This window comes from Oreochromis niloticus, linkage group LG12 (assembly GCF_001858045.2).
Source record: "Oreochromis niloticus isolate F11D_XX linkage group LG12, O_niloticus_UMD_NMBU, whole genome shotgun sequence".
Taxonomy (NCBI): domain Eukaryota; kingdom Metazoa; phylum Chordata; class Actinopteri; order Cichliformes; family Cichlidae; genus Oreochromis; species Oreochromis niloticus.
Window position 1 is genome coordinate 13001547 of NC_031977.2, and position 24968 is coordinate 13026514.

General features: G+C 44.1%; 1 protein-coding gene across 3 annotated transcripts in view; it reads right to left on the minus strand.

Annotated features, from left to right (window-relative positions):
- Positions 1–22155, minus strand: part of tcf7l1b (transcription factor 7 like 1b) — a 30737-nt gene extending 8582 nt beyond the window's left edge. Inside the window, exons 1-4 of one of the 3 annotated variants that reach the window (XM_003445636.5) lie at positions 21111–22152; positions 20911–20983; positions 20654–20781; positions 3534–3617 (exon numbers count right to left, since the gene is read on the minus strand). In XM_003445636.5, the coding sequence (XP_003445684.1) occupies positions 3534–3617; positions 20654–20781; positions 20911–20983; positions 21111–21296 (471 nt within the window). In that variant the 5' untranslated portion in view covers positions 21297–22152. Of the gene's footprint in view, positions 1–3533; positions 3618–20653; positions 20782–20910; positions 20984–21110 lie in introns of all 3 variants that reach the window. The other 2 variants (XM_019366032.2, XM_025897062.1) reach the window with 2 other exon arrangements.
- Between the last annotated feature and the right edge of the window lie 2813 nt (positions 22156–24968).

Sequence of the window (24968 nt, forward strand, 5' to 3'; positions counted from 1 at the left end):
ACAAAAAGGCATCTCTGGAATCTTGCTCGCTACCTTGCCACTTCGATTCATTTAAACAATTCGGTGACTAAGTAGCTTGTGATACGCTGACAGGATCAGGCCCCTTGGTGCCGTGATTACTCCATAGCATATTGAAACAAAAAGGGCGATTCTGTCAAGCGCAGAGCGGCCCATATTTGACGATTGAGTGTGCTGTAATCCAGTAAGCATCTGAGGGACAGACAGCAAGTTCTGTCTGATTAAAGAGTCACAGCTTCTCTGTAAACGAGAATAACAAAACTATTCAGTAATGAGACAGACAACAGGCCTGATGGACGAATTACTGCAAGCGACTTAATGACCTCAGAGGGGGAAGTACGGCAAGGCTTGTGATCACTATTAGCAAAGTGTGAATCGGTATATTATAGAAGATTCCTCTCCTCTCCTCCAGCTGGGTCACTACTGATGGGCTGACAACTTCTCCATACTGCATCACCTGGCCCTGCAGCGCCTTTGATGCATTATTCATGAGGCAACCCTCTGAACACAGGAGCTGAAATGGGGGTTTTTGGGGTTCACTCGAGTGTGCGTGTGTGTGTGTGTGTGTGTGTGAGACGCGCTGTGGTATGTTCATGAAAAAAAAGCTTGTTCCCTTCTTCCCAGTCCTCCAACCCCACCATCATCATTACTACCAAAAGCAATACCAACTGAATGCTAAACAAACCTGTCTGTTGAATAATTGAGGATCTCGGGCAAGAGCAGGCTCCGATTAGCATACAAGCCTTATGGACCCAATCTGTGGCAAGATGGTCTTTCCCCGGACTTCACGTACCCACCGAACACAATTTCTATTCACCAACATCTTTTCTTGTTTCACGCCGACAGAATCATCAGAAATGTCAAAGCAATTTTGCTCTGGAAACACCGATTGGCACCGGTCTCTGTAGGCAAAGGTAGAAATTTGAGAGCGTATTGTTCCCCCCCCCCCCCAAAAAAAGTCCACATATCAACATGTGGCAACTCGCTAAAAGTTATTAATGTGCAGAGGAGCCTGACTGAGCAGGCCTCTCCGTAACAGACTGCAAAAACCTTATCAGTGAACCCAGTTGTCGACATGCTTTTAAAATGCATGAATACGCATATCCCTATAAGCAGGCCCCAACAGATAATCCAAACTGTGGCGGTCCATCTTCACAAAAAAAAAATGCAACAATGTCAGATCTAACACACGCAGGGAACAGGTCCGCTTCAGGAGTCCCTGCTGGGGTCTCCTCACCGTCTCCTTGGGTCTCTCTCTCTGGCTCCTCTTGGCCCTGGGCAGTAATCCCTGGCCCCCCGTGTGTGCCCATCCGCTCCCCCTGCTCTCATTAGTGCAGTGTTGGGGCCTAGGGAGCCTGCAGGCCTGGGGAGCCAGCCTGCTGCTCCCCTCCCACTCTCCTTCTCTCTCCTCGGCTGGAGTAATGAGCACATAATCAGCCTGGCTCCCTGTCAGCAGCAGCACACCAGAGGAGTATGTGGGCACCTGGCCCAGAAGGGGGAGGGTGGGGGCGGGGGTGGTAAGGGCACAGCGGGGTGTTTCACTTTTTATCCTCGGTGCCCACAGTGCGCCGTACCCAGCGCTCGATCTACCCACCCCACATCAAATAACCCTGTGGTCACAGGTCACAAGATAGAGCGTAGCGGCGTGCTCATCTAGATGACAAAATGAAAGCAGTTACACTTTCAGTGAACTTCCCCATCACTGACACTGATTTAGCGCAAAAAAAAAAAGCATAATTATTTTTTCCGCAAGTGTTTCATACGTGACATTTGACAGCGCGCCGCCCATCCATTACAGCCGTCTCAACAGTATTAGCATTAACAATGCCAACACCAGTATAGAGCTTGTACAGATGTTAAATTTGAAGGCAATTTCCAAGTTCTGCTGTGCATATACAAAAACATTTTTTAAACATTTAAATGCATAAGAAAAGAGAACACATGTTCCACACTTCCAAAGAGAAATACACAAAAACAAATGATACTTTGTATTCAGACAGTTTTTGCCAGAAAACGATCCCTTCACATTCTCAGACTTCTACATTGTTTCTTTCTGTACTAGCTTTTCTGGTTTAATGACATTCAAAGACATGAAGGCCGCAAGACACAATAGAGTCACATAAAAAGTAGCAACAGCTACTGAAGGACAGAACAGAAACAATCCAACCGCAGAACTAAACCTCAGTCAACGTTCTTTAATTTCCTTAAATCCAACTGCCGTCATCGCATTCATTTCTGTGAATTATTGCTCGCTACAATGGGGATTCAGACAATTTTATAGTGTTCAGTACTGGCTAAACAGCAAAACTTCACTAAGCAGCTGCTGAGGGTCTAAAAGAAAACCAAAAAGGGTCACTGATAGGTCAGCATTTCTTCTAATAGAATATCTTTAATTGAGACATAAAGTCAGGACTGCAGTCCCATGAGCAAACTCTGTTTCCTTCACAATTTCCCATTAACTGCTCTCAATGAGGACTTTGTCAAATGCATCAGTGCAATTACAGGATTCAGCGGATCAACCGCAAACGCAGCAAGCATGTCTAGTCAGGATTTAAGGTCAAGGGGGCTGAGTCACTGCGACTGTTTACGACTACAGAGCAGTGACAATGGCTTTCTACTCTCTGCACTGTTTAAAAATTGGCTTCCTGAACCAGAAAACGCCCCGATGCAATCATGCAGGTGAGATGCTAGATAGTAAACTTCAGGCTCCACGTTATCTCGTGTTTTCCATCTGAAAAAACACACACATCCCTCAGTGAAGCCACAAACCAAACAGGTCTGCTGAGACCCCGCATTGTCTAACCCGAGTGAGACACCATCATGATTAGCTCACACCTGTGTGGGAAAGTTGAGGAATGGCAGGGAGGATCAAACTTGAGAGATTTATGCTCCAGACTGAGTTATTGTGGTAAAGACAGACAGGCTGCTGAGCAGCTGGACTGCGGGTGTTGCAGGCTGTGGTGGGAAGCTGCACATGGATGGGTGGGAACTGGCAGATTTGCATGCACACGATAACTTCATTATTGTGAATAATCGCATTACGCTCATGGTCTGATTAAAGCATTTATATGGCTCGCAGTAAATTGATTCCCTCAATACATTTATATGATTTGTCTGATAATTGGGTTAATGTCTTGTAGGATGCAGCCGGGAGGAAGCATCTTATTAGCGCCACAAAAATAAGGGAGGGTAAATAGTGGGACTCTGCTGGTGTGCACATTAATGGATTCACTGAGCTGAGTTGTACAGTGTGTGAAATTCTACTCCGTGTTTATTTCTTCCCTCATGCAAGCTGTTCTGCTGCTTGTCAAGCAAGCACTTAACTTATTCCACAATCTTTCTGACGCACGCACTGAAGCAAACCTGCAGAAGACGTCCCACACTTGCAGCGTGCACGTGCAGCAATCCAAAGTGTTTGTCAGTGATCGGTAATGCCAAGAATTCGGACTCGAACCCCGCTTGCACATCTTATCGTTGTCTGGCTTGAATTTTGTTCTGTTTTGAGATTTACTTACTAAATGGCCGGGTGTCGGAGAGCGCGAATCCTTTAGTCCTGCAGATCCGGGGACATCTAGAAGTGGCCATTTCATCTGCAAGTACTGCAAGTAAGAGGGAAAAAAACAGAGAAGAGGGTTACAAAAAACAACCAAAAAACTGAAAACAAAATATATGGATTTAACAAAACGCATTCAAAAATAGAGTCTCTTGTGCAAAAGTCACTCTCTAATGTGAGTGTAGGCAGTCCAATTTTTTTTCTACAGAATGCAAAAGTGGCATAAATGGTGTCAAACCCACAGAGATCTCCAGCAGACACCTGTACGAGACCCGCAGTGCTGCTGGAGTCTGACAGTGAGTTCTGGCACAGCGGAGAGTAGGAAGAGCGATGTGAACACAACGGACTGGTGGAGGACTGTGAAATTGCCGTTTGTCAGGGAAAAACAAGAGGCCAGCTGTGGGCGCCCATCGCTGAGCGGGTGGGAAGAGACAGCTGGAAGGAAGAGGAAGAACCATCTAAAGATCAGCAAAAGACTCCTGACTACCCACCTCAATCCGTACGGCCTTTTGACCTGATCGCAGCCCCTGCTCGTTTCTTTCTTCTCCACACTTTTTTCAAATATGAAAGTAATCATACTCTTTTTTTCTGGCATTTGCTAGACAGAAATCTGCAACTGCTTGTCAGATTATTACTGTTCTTCTCTCCCTTTGTGAGAAATGCACTCAAGAAGAGGTTTCACTGCTCGATGCAACAAGCTGAGCATTTTTTTTTTGTCCCACAGCAATGAAGATAGCATGAAGCCAGAGAGCTCCAACCATCTGGTTTATGAATCAGCTTAAATACCGGATACAGCAGCTTGTCATGCATGTGGATTTTCTCCCTGGTACAATTTAAAATTAATCAAGAGTTTTATTTTATAGGTAGTGCTTTTTGTTTTTCATTCATGCCCATGTTGAGTAGACACATAAAGCCTTCACAAGTCATTGTTTCGGTAGCGTTATAAATTCTGTCACATGTTGTTGCGCAATTTCCCCATGCATCCACTGTTATCAGTCTGCAGTGAACTAGCATTGTTTTATAAATAAGACTCCACGTATGACTTCCAGTGCAAAAAATAGTCCGCCCACTGGAAACATCTTGCTAATAAAGAAGGTCATTAATAGTACCTGTCACTTAAAGACATTTAAAAAAATAAATTTTTTTAAAGCTGGAAAAAATCAGCTAAAGAATATATAGCAAAGCTTTGTCCACTTTCTGAAAGTCGGTGCAGGGTAAATGATGACAAAGAGGCAAACTAGAGGAGTCATGCATTCAGGTTTTGATTTTTAAAACTCCATTCATCACTCCGGGTTTGTAAGGAGGAAGGAAGCTTGGATGGCTGTGGGTTAAAAATGGAAAAGACATTATGGCAGGAGAGGGAAAAGGGAGAGGAGGGAAGAAAAAAAAAACATTTTCAGGAATTAGTTTGTCGGAGCAGGCAGAGGGTATTGTTTCCTGACAGCTGGGGTCCAACAGAGAACTAAGGTAGGGGGAGGGGACCTTTTTTTTCCCCTTCGAAAAGGGGGGAAATTCTTGGAGTTGACATCAGCCCTCTTCATTTTCACTATACTGCTCAAGGCTGAATCGTAGGTTCCAACTAATGGGCCCAAGTCCATACAACTGTCAGGAGGCAGTTGCTTTTAAAGGCTGCTAGCTCCCTATTGAAACTTTACTCTGCTGTGTGCATAGTGCCTAATGAATGCTACTCTCCGGAGAGAAAATCCAAAACAATGCAGTTTTCTCTGTCTAATATATGTCAATCATGAGTCCTTCCACAAATGAAACGAGCGCTATTGTGAGCGTTTGGTCTGGCCCGGCCGTGCCCACCCCGGCTCTCCCACCCAATCCATCCCTTATTTGACAGCTTCTGCCAGGACTGAGGAACATGCCCCCGGGCACTTTTTTCTGAGCACCTACTTTTCTTTTAATTGCCAGTGAGCCCTATGTAGCAACTGTTCACACACTCCCCGAAACATCCAGCCAGGTAATGCCAGCCGCACACTGTCACATTAGCTCCAGTCCACACTTTGAGCTACACACCGCTCACTCACACATGAGAGGGAGAGAGGGAGGGTGTTCGAGTCTGTGAGTTGCTTCTGGAAACAAAAGGCGAGGAATTGGGGGCCATGCTGCTTAGCAAAAACTTTCTCTGTGTTGCAGTGCAGAAGGAAAGAGAAAAAAAAAAACAGGTAAAGTGTCAGAAGAAAGTTTGCACTGCAGAATAGGAGCCAGCATTTTTTTAAGTGGCTGATTCAAATGCCGTGGCTTAAGAGGTACTAGATGTGTGTAAAAGAGTGAAACAGGAGATAACCTAATATAAATTAAACTGCAAGACATTTGGAAATGCTTTACACGTGCCCTTATTTTATTAGAAACAAACACAGCCATATGGTTGAGGTCTCATAGCAATGCCTGTTTCAGCATGGGAGCTGGAAGCTCTGGTAAACACACTCGGACAGAGTACTGAAAGAAGTGTGTAACTAAAGTGAAGTTTAGCTGATCCATTTTCGTAACTCTCTAATTGTCTTCCAGCCTTCCCTGCTGCCTCCAACACTCAGAATAGACATCAGTAGAATGTGCTACTTTTACAGGACCCAGATGCAACAAAGGTGGCAGTGATGCCACTGAAATTTTCCAAAAAAGCTGCACTGGAGGCGTTTGGGTTTTTGAACACAGAGAATACAACATATGCTCGGGGGCATGTGGCCTGCCAGAGCTGGGTTCTAATTGTTACATTGCTCTCACAGAGCAGAGGAAAACACAGCCAAGAGTCTTTGTCATCTCTGAAGTGTGTGCTGCCATACTGCAGGCCAACAGCGGAGCACGGAGAAGAGACAGATGTCTGGACATTTGCTGTCAAACTAAGTCAGACAGTCTGCCAAAGGGACAAAAAAAAAAAATCCAAACTTTTGCTAACAACTATCTGTCAACTTAAAGGTCGCACTGAGGAGTCGTGTTAAGCGTAAATCTAGGTAATGTTAATTTTTCTATATTATCTCAAACGGATCGCAGGATTTTGCATACGTATTGGTGGCGGTGGATCAGGAGGTGGTTCAATGCATGGACCCCCACACCAAATGTTACTTAGTTATAAAGGGCATAAAATGAAGCGCTGTTTGAATGTGTGCAAATGGGCAAATGTGGCTTGCGGCAAAAAGCGCTTTGAGTGGTCAGCTGGAGTAGAAAAGCCTTATATGAGCACAATTCCATTTACCATTTAGCATGATATGCTGAATTGGATTAACTCACTCAAATCAACAGAAAAACAATCAGACAGGCAACAAATAAAGGAGCGAATATGCATAAAGTGGCAGCTCAGACGCGGCCTGGTGCTTGTAAAAGCGGCTTCGCCCAACTTGCAGTGAATAGCCGAGCAGCAAGAATGCCTCCACGGATCACCCCGGCAGATAATGTCAATCACCTACTGTGTGGAGAACTCCTCCCCATTGTTTTCTTTTAACCCTCCTCCCCAACAGAAAACAAATGGGCCACACAGCTTGCTGTTTGGCTGAGGTGTTAATTACCGTCCCCCCGGCCCATATGAACAGCAACTTCAGACAATAACCCTGTCAGGCTCCCCACAGGAACAGTCCCTCCCAGGTTTTCTCTGCTGATATCACCTGCTCCACGCGGGGCTATTGACACCTAAACCTGATCTATGCATGAAACACAATTAAAGGCTTTACGGCACAAAGGCAAGTGTGATAGGTAGCACCCGCCTTTGTCTCAGAGTTTGCATTAAGCGCCATTGTTTGTCGACATTAAGGACAATTACGCAGACAATTCTTAAGCAAACTTTGGAAGTCATTGTGCTAATTAGCGTGTAATTGATGGGGAAATGACAAGCGGTTCAGCTGGTAATACCCGCAATACCGTCTGCGAATGAGGCTACTGCCTGCACTGAATGTGGACTTTTCAGCTGGCCCACTATGAGGTAAGTATGCATTAGTAGTGGTGGTAGGGAGGTTGTTAATTAGAGGAAGGTTAAAAAAACCTAGTTTGATGAGAGTGTAAGTTATGGTGATATTTCTATTGTAGAGTACATGGAGTATAAATACAGTTACATTAGGCACCCATAAAAAACTTTTGGGGTTGAAGCCTGTCCTCTTGGTTTATACTACATTAACCGTGAGAAGCCCGTGTTGCTGCACTGGAAATAGCATGCTGCTAATGGCTACCACATTTGAAGTGTCCATTAGCCCACAGAGGAATGAAGTTAAGTGACTATGACAGGGGCACTCCCTCGGTTTGCCAGGCTTCTATTGTGACCCGGTTGGTTGTCCTGCACTCTTATTCACAGCCAGTAGAAAAACTGGGTCAAAGGTCAGACATCCAGAGTGCTGTGGTTTCTATGGCGACGTGGCCTATTAAGGCCAGGCTCATTGGCCTCTTAACATGCTCTTGTACACAAAAGAACTATTAGTGCAAAAAGAGGGGAGAGAGGAGAGCGATGAGGGGAGGCAGCGCCAGGGAGGTCCTGACAGCGCAGCGTCAAGCTTCTTCCGACATTTCCAAGACGGTTCCCGGAGCTGGCTGCGAATTCAGGATACGCAGGATACGCACTGTATGCCAGACGTACGCAGCGCTGACTTGCTCTTCCGAAAACAGGCAAGATACGTGGGTCGCTTTTCTCAAAAGGTCTCAGCTTTAAATTACTCAATGAGCGATGCCGTCATATGACTACCTCATGTGTATTCTGCACAAGGCCAAACTCACCAGCAAACCGGGTTTATTTGAAAAGTCCTTGGAGTGAATTTATTGCTGTTTCAGTAATAAAACAGCATTAACAGAATACAAGGCCAAGACAAACCCCCATAAAAAGCTTCTTTAACATTCTGTCTCAGTGAGTGAGCTGCAACTTCAGCAGGCGTTTGCATTTCTGCAACTCAAGCAATTATTTGTTTCATGAGGTTACTCTTTTCTTTTTTTTTGTCTTCCTTGAGCATGACATGGTCCTGAGTTATTACTTCCTGCATCTAGAGTGTAACCAACGTTAACTGCAATGTGTGTGTTAGAATGAAGCCGCCATTGTTCTCCTCCTTGGATTTCAGGTAATTTTAATCAGCCGTTTAAAGCTAAAGTGAGGGTACAGTCAGGAATAAGTGAGTAATTTTGTTACAGAGCACAACAGCAGGTCACATTAAAACTCACTGTGTAATTAGACGCAGGGGAAAATAATTATACATCTGGTAAGAGCAAGGCCATCTCATAAAGACAGAGAGTAGGGTGCAAAGCTATTCAAAGTTAATTATGTGAAGTCAGTTATGTGGTTTTCTGCACCTTTGGAGATCTGCTTTCGATTGTCACAAACTGCTCCCTGCTAATGTCACAATGATCCGATGTCAGGACAGGCTAGCCCTCTAATGTCAAAGATATCCTTTCTGCTCAACGACCCGCGGCATTGTTTGTCCAGTCGCGCAGGAACGCAACTTTTTTATTGTTTGGGGAGTAGCCTCGTTTCATTGAAATTCACAGCTGTAAACGTCTGTATAATTAACTCCAGAACACGAGGTGGTTACCAGCAGTCGGCTGGTTGTTTACAGTAAAGCTCGACTTAGAAATCAAATGTGTATGTGTGTGTGTGTGTGTGCACAAATCTAGGTGTGTGTGTCAACATTACGCCAATGACACACAAGTGAGACCTGAATTTTTCATTTATGACCAAACACAAATTGACCGGAGACAGCGTGGGTTACCAATATAATGCTGCGTTTTCTTGCCAAGGCGTTTAGGAGGCAATAATAAGTTCTGCATGCACCCCCACCCCCTCGCGCTGAACAGGGCAAATACCACAGCGTGGTAATCACTCCCAAATACACAGGGAAGACATAAAAATAACCCCTCTCTCTTCTTTTTCCAGAAGTTGCAAATAAATATTTACCCCCAGCCTCCGAGAGTAAACACACGTACGTCTAAAAGTGCACCTTTTTCCTCCCCCACTGACAGAGCACAATTGTTTTCCTCTCTTTTTTTTTAACTTCCCAAGAGTAGCTGACAAGGCTAGAGGAGAGGCAGCAAAGCGTCGTGAAGGGGGGGAGTCAGTTTTGAAAAACTGAGGTGGGCATAAGTGGGTGTAGTGGAGAAGGCGAGCGAGAGAGAGCGAGAGAGAGAGAAGGAGGAAAAAAAGAGCCTAAATTAAACACATTTGTTTCTGCTCTCACATACCACAAGTCTTATGAAAACAGAGGGCTGATTGTGTTCACTCTGCAAGTCCTACCCCCCTCCCCTCTGTCTCTTCACCACCACCCAGCTCCACTCCCCCAACCCCCTGTCCTGAGCAGCAGCAGCCCTCAACCCCCCCCTCACACACACACACACACACACACACACACACACACACACACACACACAGCTGCCTGCAGATGCCTCCTGTGTTTGCTCTCTTGAGTGCTAAAGCGCAAATCTCCAGACCCCGCAGACTTCTGGGCCCTGCCTCATCTCAGTTTTACTACCTGACATCCCTATCACCCCACTGCAAACACCACTCCCTCCACTCTCCTCCAGCTCTCTCCTACTCACACACACACACACACACACACACACACACACGTTCAAATGCCACAGGTACGTTTCAGCCACAGTCAGTTCTCAAACACAGGGGACCCAGAGAGGGACTGAGGCCTTATAATTTAAGGTGGCAAAGATGTGGAATCAGTCTCTTTGACATGGAATCAATTCATTTCCATTTATATGTCACTGTTTTTAAGCTCTAGCAGTCATGCAAACTATATTCAAAAATCATTTGGCAAAAAGTAAATAAATTTGCTACATGTGCTACAATGTAGCTTTTGAATCGAACAGTAAAAGCAATCTCAAACCTCCACAATGTGTGACACAGCACAAAATTGCCATGACATTCCCCGGGATTAGTTATGCGTACTGTCAGCAGACTGCAGGGAGGTCTGGAAGACTGCCAGCGGGGTTTTTTTTTTGGTTTTTTTAATACCTGAAACATTTGTAAAAGTCATTTCCTTGCAATCTGCAGGCTTCATTTTCATCGTGCTGATATTGAGTGCTAAATCACGATTTAGCAATAGGCTTGTCTATAAATTTGTCCCCGTGCAGGGCTCTTCTTACATCTCTGAAACTCTGAAAAGCCTGAAACCCGTCAGACAAAACCTACACGTTCACGGTGTGAAGAAAAGCCTATAGAGGAATCACAAGGCGGGATGAGGATGGGTCATTAGGTCCTTTACCTCTTCAAGGTTCAGCAGGTCTCTTGAAAGCAAAACAATGAAGCAGGAACATAAGCAGAGTACCATCAATTGCCTGAGAATATCTGTTTATTTTAATATTGACTAAATCACTTTTTACATATTTTGGGAAAACATGTCCAGTTTTGAGCAACTAAAATTAATTTATACAGGCTGTCACAACTTTTTATAGAAAGAAATCTTCATGACATTAACCAGACCACTGAGACCTCGAGGCTGGACATGCTACTTAAAACAATACAGCTGCTGCTATCTTTCACTTTCAATGCAATCTAATGAGAGGGGCAAGGTGATTATGATCAGGGGCTGCTGTAAATATCAGATTCCCTGGGACAGGGTTGAGGAGAGGCCCCCTTACAATTACATAGTATTCAGGAATGCAGAGCATGAACCACAGTAACAGGGAGCTGAAGACAAAAACGCTCACATCCCATTCTGAACGTTTAACTCACACCACGCGACAGGAAAAAAAAGGGGGTTTTACAAACAGCCTTTAAAAAAGTAGGAAAGTTTATCTTTCGTGGAGAACTGTTTCTGCGATACTGTGCCACAATGCAACAAGCTTCCACTCAATCCAGGCTGCACACTTCTGCAAACAATTAAATGTTAACCCAAGGACTGTAAGCTGCTCAGAGAGTGAGAGAGAGAGGGAGAGAATAGGAGGGGGTGACTGGAGAGAGAGAGAGAGAGAGAGAGGAGGGGGGTGCTTGTGCACAATTACAGCAGGGATTTATGGCCTGAGAAACAATTTATAAATCACAGCGCCTGAGCTAATGTGCTCCAGATTGTTCTCCATGCAGCTGCAATTTTGGTCTGCGTGAAACGGCATAATAAACCTGGCTGGAGGACATGTTTGGGTGGTGGCGGTGGTGGGGCAGGGAGAAAAGTTGAGATTGTGGGTGGGGGCTGAAAGTTTTGAGGTGTTTTGAACAAAGAAACTGAGAAGTGTTTTTTTTTTTAAATCATTATTATTATTATGTGAGGCCGGGTGAGATTTTGCTGAGGTGCGATTCTTAATTGAGAAAGGTTAAGAAGGTCTTGACAGAAATGTTCAAATTATGCAAATAATCCCAGTTAAAAGATTGGTGGGAGGTTTGGGGGTAATGATGGACAAAACAGCAAAAGCAGTGAAACTTCAAAACAAGCACAATAACTTTGCAGTGAGTGGTTTTCCACTCACTGCACAAAGCGTGAATGGCACTCTTTTAATTACACTTCTGACATGAGTCGAAAATCATTCGGGTAATGAAAAGGAAAGACAAATGCTGCAAACTGATCCCTTCATTGTGGCTGCTGGGCTGATGTAGAGGAGGGGATCGGATATGCCGAGGGGAAGCCTGAGCTTTCGTGGCCACTCAGCCAACTGGCCCTGAACCTTGACCTCTAACCCTTCACCCAGGGGGGCAAACAAAGCTCTGAGTGACATCTGAAACTAGACACTCTGTGGGGAGAGAGTGTCTGGACAGGACTCAAATAACCCCATTAACTCCGCAGAAAAGATTTATGGCTATTTATTCTCCCCCTGCAAATTTCGAAAGCTGAAGAGTCACACAGATCTGTCAAAAATAATCGAGGTGCGCAGCGAGTTTTATCCCGTTTACTTGCCAATATCTCCATCTTGCATGAGGATAGGCAAAAATGCGCCATAATTAACAACTCTGAGTGGAGCTGTGATTAGCAGTGGTACACACATATGCCAACAGTTAGTCTGCAGCAAAATAAATTCTGCTTAATATGAACAGCATGAGTCCGTCTTCAGGCAGTTTTAAAGAGAGTCACTGATGCATATTCACCCGCACCTCTGATGGATTTCTGTACAATGGATTACGTAAACAACTCTGGCATTGGTTTACTGTAAACAAAAACAGAGGGAAAAGTTGATGGTAAATGTGCTGCGGTGAATGCGAGCGCTCCGTCGCCAGAATGCTGAAAGCCACTGTAGTATTTAAATCAGGCAAGGAGGGAGGAAGACTGGGCCAAGCATTCTGTAGCTCAGCTGTGAGGCTCTAAGCCGTTGCCCTAGGGTCTTTGTCCTGCCTTTCAGGGCAAGTCTGAGGTAGTCAAAGACCCTATTCATGACCGGCGCTCCCCCTGCCAACACACCCATACAGCCCCAGTCAAGTCAGCCGAGAGCTATAGAGCCTTCCCATTTCACACGAGAATCAGACCTGCCCCTAAAGCCTGCTTCAGGGATTTCCAATAGCCAGCCCTTCTAACCCATGTACAAATCAAACAAAAGGGCTCCTTGGCCTATTCCATGTCATATAGGCTTGATTAGATCTTTTTTTTTTCTAATGTAGCTACTCTACATTTGAAGCAAATAAGTCAGTCAAATATGTAGGGAATTGTTCCGATGGAGATCCTGACCCTACCCCACATCCATGATTATCATCTGATACAAGATCAACCTCATGCCAACACTTTCTTCTTTAAAGAAGCACCCAACCTGAGTATATCAAATGATAAACTCTCAACACAAAGCAACCTAATCATGCTGATTATCTGAGGGCAGGCGCTAGGGGAATCCCGCTATCTGTAAAGAGTGTCTTATGTCTGCTGAGCACAAGGCCCTCAATCACATCCCTTACTCATAACTAATCAAGAACATTACCTCATAATTTTAAATTGAGCAGATAAGGTCAGGGAAGAGGGATATCCTGTGGCTGAGGGCGATGCGAACAGCTCAGGCCATCAGACGCTTCTGCTGCTCCTGCTGTTTATTCTAACAGGATCCACAAGTCTGGGTCGAGATAAGGAGGCTACACATTTTCGATGACTTGTGCCTTTGCTCGGCTTTAATCTAATTTGCTGCTCCGCAGAACATTGTGACTTCTTAACAAGTACAATTGGTTTATGAGGCTAACGGGGAAAGAGAGGGGCACCCAAAGGTTAAGTTAATACCAATATCAGGACAGGCAGCCTGATCTCATGGGAAAATTGTCAATGTGTGATATTTAACAAACAAATTCACATTAAATGCATTTCTTTATGGTGTTTCCTGGTTGTTGTTTTTTAGATATCTAAGATCTGGCCTGCCCTCATGAACATTTTGTGAACTTCACTTAAAAAACACACACTAAAGTTGACCAAATAAAGTGGCAATGCATAACTTCTTTGACAAATACTGTTGCATCAATTTTTAATGATAAACCACTAAAGATTACACGGACACACCGATAACGGCTTAAACAGAGTGAGATAATGCTTCTGTGACATACATTTACCCCAGGGTAATATGCGTGTGTGTCTAAATAAATGTATTAAACACGTGACATTAGCTCTCCGTCTTTATTTATACAGTTACATATACGATCCATTAGTTATGCGCTACCAGAGCTAAATTCAGTTTGCAGATGGCGCGTCAGTCTTATCGGTTACAGCGATGACTCTATAGTCAAGCGCGTGCAAGTTTTGGTCTATTTCAATACAACGACGTGCAAGAAATCATCATGCGGCAACTTAAAATGCGTGACAAAGTGAGAGATGCATTTGCTTAACGGGTAAAGTGAAAATCTGCACGGGTTAAACCAACTCTTAAAATGTCAGTGCAGAACGGGTCACGGGTTGTGTACGGGTGCAACGTGCGGATGTGTGACATGTATCTGTCAGTGGGCTACGAGCTCCAACAGCACTCCCAAACCTGCTCCACCATTTAACTCGGTGGGAAGCGGCATAGCTGATTTATAACCTCAACCAGAAGAACAGCTGCTCTGCTTGCAGTCAACTAACCTCATTCTGGAAGGATGTCCATCCACTTCTTAATTTAGTATGACACTACAGCCTCACTGGTACAACGCATACGCATGCCTTTATTGGGCCGTGCGCGCACAGAGCACTTCCGTGCCCTGCATATGAACCGAAGCGAGGCCTGGTGTAAATCTCAGTAGTACTGATGCTACATGCACATGATCTGATATCCTCCTGCTGTTGTTGACTGGGTTGTGACTGTAAGGTAATGGTAAAGCATTGTGGTCTACGAAGAAGAAGCTGTGCTCTGTGGGAGACAGAATCCCTCAGATAAGTGAGTGCCTCAAGGTCTGGAAGGCAGCCCACCACAGGATAACAGGCAAAGGAATAGCAGCACCCGTATCTGCCCCAGTTTATGCTTCTACCACCACATCTCATCAACAATCTCTCCTCATGCCTGCTCTCTCTCCCTCTGCTGCTGCCTGCAGTGCTTAAACTGAAAACAGCTGCTTGGAATACCAGACTGATGAAACCCTGTTTAGAGCGGTTTTTTTGTCTTCCTGCTGTACAATCACATTTTACTAGCGAGGAGTTTAAGGTACAATTATAGAGGGAAAACATTTCTTTATGCAACCTAAACAGTAGTGGTTATGGGTATGCATGGGCACACCAACACTTATATAAGGAAACAGTCACTCTACCCTAATCGACCAGTTAGACTGCTGTGGTAGGGATCATTATCATTATGATTTTATCTGCAGTTTTCAATGAGAAGCAGTGTACTGGAGGTGAAAAGACTAGTTAACCGATAAGACTAATTTAACAAATCCAGACAAAAAAATCACAAGTTCATCTCCTTTCTTTGTCGTATTACACAAGCGATTACACAGTTAATCCACCTTCATTCAACTGGCTGCATCATAAACATAATAATTATGGTTAGCTGCAGGCATAATTAAGGCCCGAACGATATATCATCCGACATTTGTCTAGCACAGGTAATTTAGTCATTTAAAAATGGTATCCGACAGAGTTGCTCCAACTCCAACTCTGACAAACTGTATTAAGAATAAAACTCCTTCTCCGTTCGTATGAGGACAGACACACGCACACGATTCATGCAAGCTTAAATTTGCTCTAAGAACAGCTTTTTTTAATATGTAACAGTTTGACCAAAAAAATGAGTGACAAAGAAAGCAAGCTTTGGTTTTCCATTGCTTCTAACTAAACTATATTTGAGCCTCACAATAGATTCATGATGCAGAGATTATCCACTAAGCATTGCAATTGTTTGAATGCAGAGTAAGGACATGTGTAGACATGACTCTCTATTTGTTCACAGGAACACCTATCGCCTATATTTAACTCTACAACAAGAGTTTTGTGTTCCGAGACTAGAACAGCGGAGACATCGGCGTGCGCTCCGAAGCACTAGACATGTTCACCTGTTTGGCCAAATGTATCTCGACTTAAACACAAGTTCTCCCATTTTTTGTTTGTTTTTTTTAAAGGAGAAAAAGCAGTGTACCAAACCGAGCAGCAGTTCTGGCCAAACGCAGCAAACGAGAAAAACACATAAATTGATTTAAAAAAAAAAAACACTCGCACACATATTCATCTTGGCACATCAAAGGGATTCATTGATGTCACTGAACATGGGGAGTCTGCGGCTGGAGAGGGGAGATGTTGGTTATCCTTTCCTCAAAGGGTGCTGAGATGCTCCTGATGGGCCCCGCGCTCGAGAAGCCAGAGAACGCTATAAACAGAATTTCTAATGTCAGGCGGGCGAGTGGGTGGGTTAGGTAGTGAACCAGCAGGCTATGGGGTAGCGGGAGGAATTGACGCCAGCTCATGCTTTCCACAGAGATTAGAGAGAGAAGGATAGAGACCAGGACTGACACCATTTCACACAGTTCTGTGTGAGGGATGGTAGGAAGAAAGCATCCGTGGGCTGAAAATCAAAAGCCAGATGCATGCACTCCCCCCCCCAAAAAAGGTTTGCATGTGACGCTGCTGGAGATGATATAAAGTTATAACATCTACTGATTTGTTGGTTAGTTGCTGTGTAAATTGGAACATTTGCAACATATTATTAGCTGCACTGGTTTGTGTTGCACTAATTAGAACTGACCTTGATTACCCCTGTGCAATATAAAAGCTAACTGCTGAGATATACAGCCGTGAAATATGTACCAATTCACACATTATGTGGAAACTGAGAATGTAAACATCTCTCCCCTTCTTCTGCAACTAAATCACGATTGTTTTTTAATTCCTTTAAGTCCGAGCAGAGGGTTCATTATCAAAATGACTCCAGGCGAGAGCTCCCAGCCAGTGATGGCATTTCTGCGGGCGATCAAGATCTCCTTCTAATTGGATAGTGCCACCAAATTGATGTAGATGTGTTTGCCTTTGAAGGGAAAAAAAATCCTTTAAAAACTATAAACCTAGTCAAAAATGTTAGCTGTGTTGACACAGCGCTTGGGTATAAAAATATTTGCACGCCGACATTCAGGAATACAACACTGAGCGTTGTGAGAATGTGAGCGCCCCGTACACTGTTCCCTCTGTTGCAAAATATCCACACAGCCTCACCTGAACGCCCCCACTCCCCCACCCCTCCTGACGCTCACAGGCTCTGCACAGACAAACGTGCAGCACGCATGGTTGCATGGTTGCTCATTCACACACACACACACACACACACACACACACACATGCAGCAAGGTGAGTGAAATGCCAAGTGAGCCACCTGATGAAAAGACATCTCCACACAAACAGGCTTTGCTTATGCAGGGAGAGGCCCTTTTATTCAGCGGGACAATGTCTGTGTTGACTTTTCTTTGTCTGCACATTTTAAGCACCAAAAGCACCAGAAAGAATTGAGGGGGGGTGGCGGTGGTGGTGAGAGCCAGAGCGGCATGCAATCATAGCCACTGACATGTCCAGACTTATACAAGCTCTCCATTCATATCTCGATCTCAAACCATTTTCTATTCAACAATCATGCTCGGGAGTTCGAGTGTCCCACCGTGTATTTGATGAAGATATGTTTGAGCGGCTAACCTCGCTCACACTCTCTCGCCACCTCTCACACACAAGAGGCATTTCGCTCGTCGGCGAGGACGATGGTGATGTAGTGGCCGAGTTATCTAAAAGTGCTGATGAAGGCAACAAGGGGCGGTGGCGTGGAGCGGAGTGCGTGTTTCGCCAAGTTAAATCTGACACTCTTCGATCACAATGCAAATCAGTGAATTGGCAAACATTTAGTTGGATTTGTGCTGCTAACTTTGGTAAAGAGGGAAAAAAACAAAACAAAAATTTCAAAAAATGCTCCGGTCCTGCGCCCCACAGCAGGCAGAGGTCTGGTGGAACATCTCTGCAAACATAAAACCTCCTCCTCAGCTCTCAGTGGATTACAGCGGAATGTCAGCTCAGAGCAGGCTTTAAATCAGTTATGCTTGGCCCTCAGGGGAACTCTGTGCTGATCCCATGTAGGCCTGTCTCTCATTGCTCATGATAGGGTTGCCACATCCCAAATTTTTTTATTTTTTTTAAGTTAGGGGCTCAAAACCTTCAAGACTGCAGAGTAAAATTACTGCATGACAACTCTTGAGCAACACCTCACGTCTATTATATGCACTGAATGCACATGCAGCATTACTACACAAAAGCAGCTAGTTGGGAGAGCAGTAGGAGTTATAAATAGATGCATGCAAATGTGAAAATGAATGTCTCGCATACATACAAACCTCCAAAAAAACATTTACATTACGCTCAAAGGTATCAAGCTGCCTAGTCTGCACCAGGAAATGGAAACGGTGGATTTTGTTGCCTGGCACTAATCACACGATCTGTGTGAGAGACGCAACTTTAATGCGTCTCATGCAGCACAAGTACAACCGCGTACTGCTGGGCGCTTATAAAACAAATGTGGCAGCTCCAGCAGCAGGGCGTTCCAAGCTGCACAACATCATAAAAGTATTTGCGGGCACCAGGATGGTTTTTATGTCAAGACGGGAGAGGTGACAAAACAAATTCATTTACCCTGTAGGGCAAATTTAATCTCACTAGCCTATCTGCATATTCCACAGAATGATGATTCGTGATAAACTTTACTGCAGAGCTCATCGTGTGTGTGTATGTGTGTATGCAGGCTACTGATAAATATTATTCTGTAAACCTATCTGCACTAAACTTGATCCACAGGTGTAAATAAACCGGACTCTCACAATGAGAGGTGAAAAAAAAAGAAAAATGTTGAGCCTTTCCCCAATCACATTCACGACATTTAAGCCACGAAGCCAGCCCAAAGCCCAGTACAATATGGAGACCTTAAGACGACCGCTAAGTATGCCAGCTATTGTCTGCCTGCTTGTTTTCTGCCACAGTGATGATTGACACAGTCAGCCCACTTTGTCCTATTGACCCCATTCTTTTTTTTTCTTCAAATATAGAGGATTATACCTCAGAATTTAAAATCCCCTGTAATTATTTGTTACTTTGCCACAAGCAATAAGCTGTATTAATTTTCAGCTCTTGTTTTCCTAGAGAAAACACCAGGAAGAGAGAGGCATTCATACCAGACACGCATGACAAAACAAAGCAAGGGACGAGATAACAGAGTTGAAGCTGTTGGGTTTGTTTCTTAATTACACCAAATGCATCTACCACAGTTTCCTTTGGGGGGAATAAAAGTATTCTAATGCACTTCTATTCGAGTACGTTTATCTCTTGGGTTGTGACATCACTCCTCGGAAAGTCTGGTGGCCAAAACCAACAACATAGACAAACTACAAGGTAGCGTGCATCACATGGAGTGAGGAGAGTAGCCATTTAGTTAATGAGCCCCAATGGAGACCTCCAATGAAGCCATCAAGACTGCTCAGAATAACAATGGTCAACTAACGCCTTTCTAATTGAATGGAAGGTACAGGGAGGCAAGGGGAGTGGGCAAGGAACAGTGAAAAGGATAAAGGGGGAGAGGAGGGGGGTGGGCCTTTTCAGTCAGATGCCTGCCAGGCCTTAACGAAAGTACTTGTTTTTTTGTTTTTTTTTCCTTTTTTTGGGGTGGGGGGTGACATGGCTTGGGGGATGGACAATCTCAAGAAAAACAGAGCTCACAAGCAGAGATTATTTCAAGGAAGTTTGTGCAGCACCAATTACATTGCATTTAACAGTCTCCCAATTCCAAATATTAAACTACCTAAAATGTGTGGCTGTTTGACCTTAAGAGTCGACATCATTACTAACTGGCTACCCACTGCTGTGTGAAAATGTCATGTTTGAAGCCAAGCACTGCGAAAAAGAAAAATTGCAACAACAACAAAAAAAGCAGCAACCAAACCAATAATCAGTATTAAACACTATAAAGTGTTTACAAGTTCACAAGCTGGGAATGCCTCAATGCAACAAGTTAAATGACACACTCCAAACTCTGCATCAGCCACACTTGCTTAAGACTGTCAACCTTATCTGGACATTTAAAGTCTCTGGACAGCGTCTGTCGGGGGACACAGTGCAGTGAAATGCCTCCCGTGTGTGTCAGAGTGAGGTATTACATTGTTGTTACTGTAGGATATGACCTGACCAACAGCCTTTTCCCCCCTTTTTGCAGAGTAGCTTTTAATATGCAGGCCAACACTTGAGAAGTTAGCCCGCCTATCAAAAGAAATGCCACTGAAGCTAACAACATTAGAAAGAAATGTGGTGCAAGTAAAAACAACATGAGAATATCTTGCGATTCTAAAATGGCATTTTAGAAGGAACAGCAGCCTCTGCACTGCAAAATACAAGTCCCTGGAATAACAGCACTTTAGATAACATCAGCTTTAGTAAGGCGAGGCCACTATTAAGTATATAATGAAGACCCAGTGTGAAGACTGCAGCACAGTTTTTCGAAGGGACTGTCAAAGTTGCTCCTTATTTTAAAAAAGACTGAGCAACGTGTCTGAGGTTTCCATCTGAATAAGAAGTTGTCATATGCGAGCCTTTGCGAGGGGTGGGTGGCAGGGAGAATTTTATATCCCCAAAAAGAACAAAGAAGTAGTTAGTACTCCTTGAGAGGCCACTCGGAGGGAATATGGCGGTCTGAGTTGTGCACAAGGAACTTTTACGCACGGCCAAAGTTTTTTGCAGAGTGAGAGGGAACAAAGAAATAAGAGCAAGGGGAGGGAAACACATCCGCAGGGACACTTACTGTTCTTGCACTGGGAGACAGCGAACCATTAGAAAGGTATGGATTGGTGAGGTCTGGGATCATGAGAAACGGGTAGCCAGGATAGTGTGGGCTCTTAAAAAAGCCACCATCTTGCTGTCTTCTCAGTGCTGCAGGGATAAAGAAAATGGTTAAGCAAGACACAACAATTACCAGTTGCACTATGCAAAAGACCCAGAGTTCCTTCTTATTATTATTATTATCATCATCATTATTATTATTATTACTGTTATCATTACCTTCGCTGAAGTAGTCTCTTGTTTTCTCATAACTTTCTGAGTCGGGTCTGGTTTGGGGGCGCCTCTCTGCTTGCTACAACGGACATTAGACACACACGGAGGAGGAGGGGGGAAACTAGTGAAACTTTCAGCGCTATTAAATCCCATTTCTTTTAATGCTGAGCCCCGCGGAGAGCACTTAAAATGTGCTCTGCACTTACCTCCGAGTCTGATGAGCTGCTGTTGTTTTCCGACTCGTTCACTAAGGAGGATTTCACATCATCCAAATCCCTTTCCGCTGACACATTTTCGGAGATCTTTTCCTCCTGCTCCCCTTCGTCTTTAAACGATATCATTTCATCGTTGGCCCCCAAATCGTCCCCACCACCTCCGTTTAACTGTGGCATTTTCGCAGATGAGTGAAGAGTATCAAGGAGGACGAAAAACAAACGTAACAATTGACCTTTTCTTCTTTTTTTCTTTCTTTATCTGATCAGCGTAGTCCAAGCGAACCACTGCAGCAGTAAACTACAAGAAAATGTTCATATTTCAAAACTCCTTTTTCATCCTCTGAACTTGATCCCGTGCTCCATGTCGAGCCTTGAGTTAATAATCCACAATTAAAAGTTTGCAACGGCGACAGAAAATATCGATGAAAGCTTGGCGTCGGTGGCCGGATGCGCCGCAAACTTGGCAAAGTTTCGTCTCCTTCGCAGGTTGTGGACAACTTACGGTCCCTGTGTGTCTCTACTTTTTGTGCCGCTGAGGAATGGGACTTTCTTTCCTCCTACAGGAGTCCGGAGACCACATAAACTACAGCACGCGCGACAGCGAGGTTATTCAAGAACGAGCAACACGTCCGATTTCATCTCCTAATATCCATGCGTAAGAGACCAACTGCTCAAGTTTAAAAAAAAGAAGAAAAAAATGAGGAAAGAAAAGGGGAAAAAAACAACAACGACACGGGCTGCAGTTTTCTCCACTTCGGACTCGCCTGCTTTCCCCGAGAACCGACAATTTGTTATGTGGGCCCCCAACGTAAACAAAGTTCATAACTAGAAAAAGAGAAATAAAAAAAAAGACGTGCAAAAGTATAAAAAAAAATATAAGGTTCAGCTGGACGTGCTCGCCCTTTCCCTCCACATTGCTGCCGGGGAATGCGCTCTGAAAATTACTTGGTTGTTCAAGTGGAAGAAAAGCGCAAGCCCGTCCGTAGAGGAGGAGTTTGCGCTGAAAACCGACACTTCATTCACCGCCGTGTAGGCTACATCAGCTATTCTTAACCCTAAAGCCACCAATGCGCAGTCTCCATACAGACCATGAAGTGATGGGGGGGGAGCATTTTAACTGGAGGGCTGCATGACCACAAATACATCACAACCCTAATATTTTATTATTATTATTATTGTTATTGTTATTATTATTATTATTATCATTATTATTATTATTGTTGTTGTTGTTGTTGACAAATTACGAGGTGGACTGGCTTTGTTTTAAACATGCGAATAAATCACAAAAAGCGCGTCAACCTAATCTTAATAGTTTAAGTAAACACCAGCAGCAGTCTATCGTGTGACGCGACCAGATGATATTCCCAGTATTGTTCAGGTAAGCAGCAGAGACCACGCCGCCTCCATCAGGGAGGGAGGAAATAACAGGCCAGCTTTTAGTGACAAACTCGTAATTACACGCTTCTATTTAAATTGCACGTCTGCGCTGCCCTGAAACAATAAAGCGCAATAACACCCGGGATAAAGCACGGCCTATTACGGCACAGCTACCAGGCATGACAGTGAGGCAACAAGGCTCTGAACATCCAGGCCTCCTGTGACATGCCTGGCTCACTTCTCTCTCTCTCTCTCTCTCTCTCTCTCTCTCTCTCTCAAGCACATTGCCCCATTGTTGATTTGAGGAACAGGACTGGAGCCTGGTTTTGCAAGCTTTGGAAGAACAAGGGAAGTGGTTACATTTTTTTTTTTAAAGATTCGTATGAAGTAACCTCCTCATAAATCTTAAACACGGGGATGAATTTTAAATCCGCGACAAATGAAATGAGCTGAGTTTGTTTTGTTTTTCTCACAAAGTATGGAGAGTTGCTAAAGTTATCCAGAGGTGCAATAAACTTAGGAAAGTGATTTCATTCTTCAGGAGCTTTTTCTTTCTTTATGCCTCACGTTATCTTGGCATTTCTTATTCCAAGTCCAGCGGACCTCAGACTTTTCCTGACTTCTGATGCAATTCGACATTCTTCGCTTGCTTGTGAAAAGCAGTCACTGATGTTGTTGACTGTGTGTCAGCAAGCTGAGGGCTGACTGACAATTCAGCAGTGTTGTCTCCACGGGCCTCATTAGATCCCCAGATTCCTACTGAGTGTTTGTGTATGTGCTTGTCAGTGTGTGTGTGTGTGTGTGTGTGTGTGTTTGTATTCGGTTAAAAGCAACATATACTGTAGTTGCATACTGCACCTAGTGCACTTGCACACACACACACACACACACACACACACACAGGTGAGTATTTGCCCTCAGGGCTACAGAGCCTTGCTTTTTTAAGGGGTGGAAAATGTAGGAGGCTACAGTATGCAGAAAAAAAGTACGAGTAAATTTTCCAAATTGTGCTCCGGTTAGTTGCTGATTTTGTTTATCCGAAGTCTGTTTCGCAGCCTTTTAGTCACACCCTTTGTTTCTGGTGTGCATATTTCTATACCCCGTTTCAAAAAAACAAAAACCTTAAGTAGAGGAAAAATACAGATTTCTCCCCCTTAAAGATATTACATGTCAAAGATGCAATAGACTATGCATGTCCCAGCAGGTGTAATTACAATAATTCAGCACCCGTGCCCCATAGCCTTATGAATGATTAATAAAGAAATCAAATATTAAAACAAGTCAACACAGAAAAATAATAATGACATGCATAAGCAGTTGCCCAACAGGAGTATCTCTTAAATAATGACAACCTTACACACACACACACACACACAATAGTTGAAGCAAGCGTGATAATAAAGCAAATTCGGTCAGTCTGTGGACAGCATCGAGTATATTTGCAAGATGATAAACTTCAGGTATCTTTAATATGTTTTGTGATAGTGCCAAGGCCTTCATGCTGATTTGTACACCACTATCTTTCTTTTTTTCTTTTCCTTTTTGCGAAATTCTAACAATCCAGCTTTGATAAAAATTAATTTCTTCACACCCTCAGCACCTGAAAGCAGATTTAATCTCTCTGACTTTAACCTACGGAGCCCTGTTTCTCCGTACGACTGCCTCGTTGGAGTGGGATCGGTTTTAACTGAGAGCTGATGAGGGGTCAGGAGAGATGCGAACAGCCACAATCTTAGCCCGGGGGCAGATCAACTGGTGGCCAGAAAATTTATTCACAGGGTGCTGTCCCTGCATCTGCCTTACTTTGAAGTTGCTCTCTCAACTCTGGCATGTCGTACGTGACTGTGTGTTCATTTTTTTTAACCCCCCCTCCCCACTCTCACTAAAGAGAGTGTGAAAAAGCCGAGAGGGAGCAGTAGTGTACACATGTATGCGCTTCTATCAGAGTAGGCTTATACTTGTGGTAGTTCGTGTGTGTGTGTGTGTGTGTGTATTTGACAGACATGAGAGTGGAGAGAGGAAAGCAGGGGAGGCGGGAGAGAGATGAAGAGATGCTGTGTGCCAATCCATACTCGCGCTGGAGAATTCAAGGTCATCCTTTCATGTTTTGCCAACCATCGGTCAATCAGTTCCCAATCAAAGTGGTGCTTAATTCAGCAGTAATTCCCATCTCCTTATCACGTTTTTTTCACCACCACCACTGCACCCCCCTCACTGTTTCAGAGGTGCTAAAGCATTTCCCCTGTCTTCTATCTGATCTGCTGCAGTGTGTCCAACATGCCCTGCCAGGCCAAACCCGCACTGTCAAGTTCTTTAATAATACTAGTTAAAGTATGTGGAGGACATGTCAGATCACACAATGTGCTACCAGTGCTTCTATCTATCTCACTTCAGGAGATTTAGGGCTCATTTGATTGTCTCTGAAGCGTACCCAAGTCATGTTCTTCCATTAATCAGTTCAACCCTCCCCAA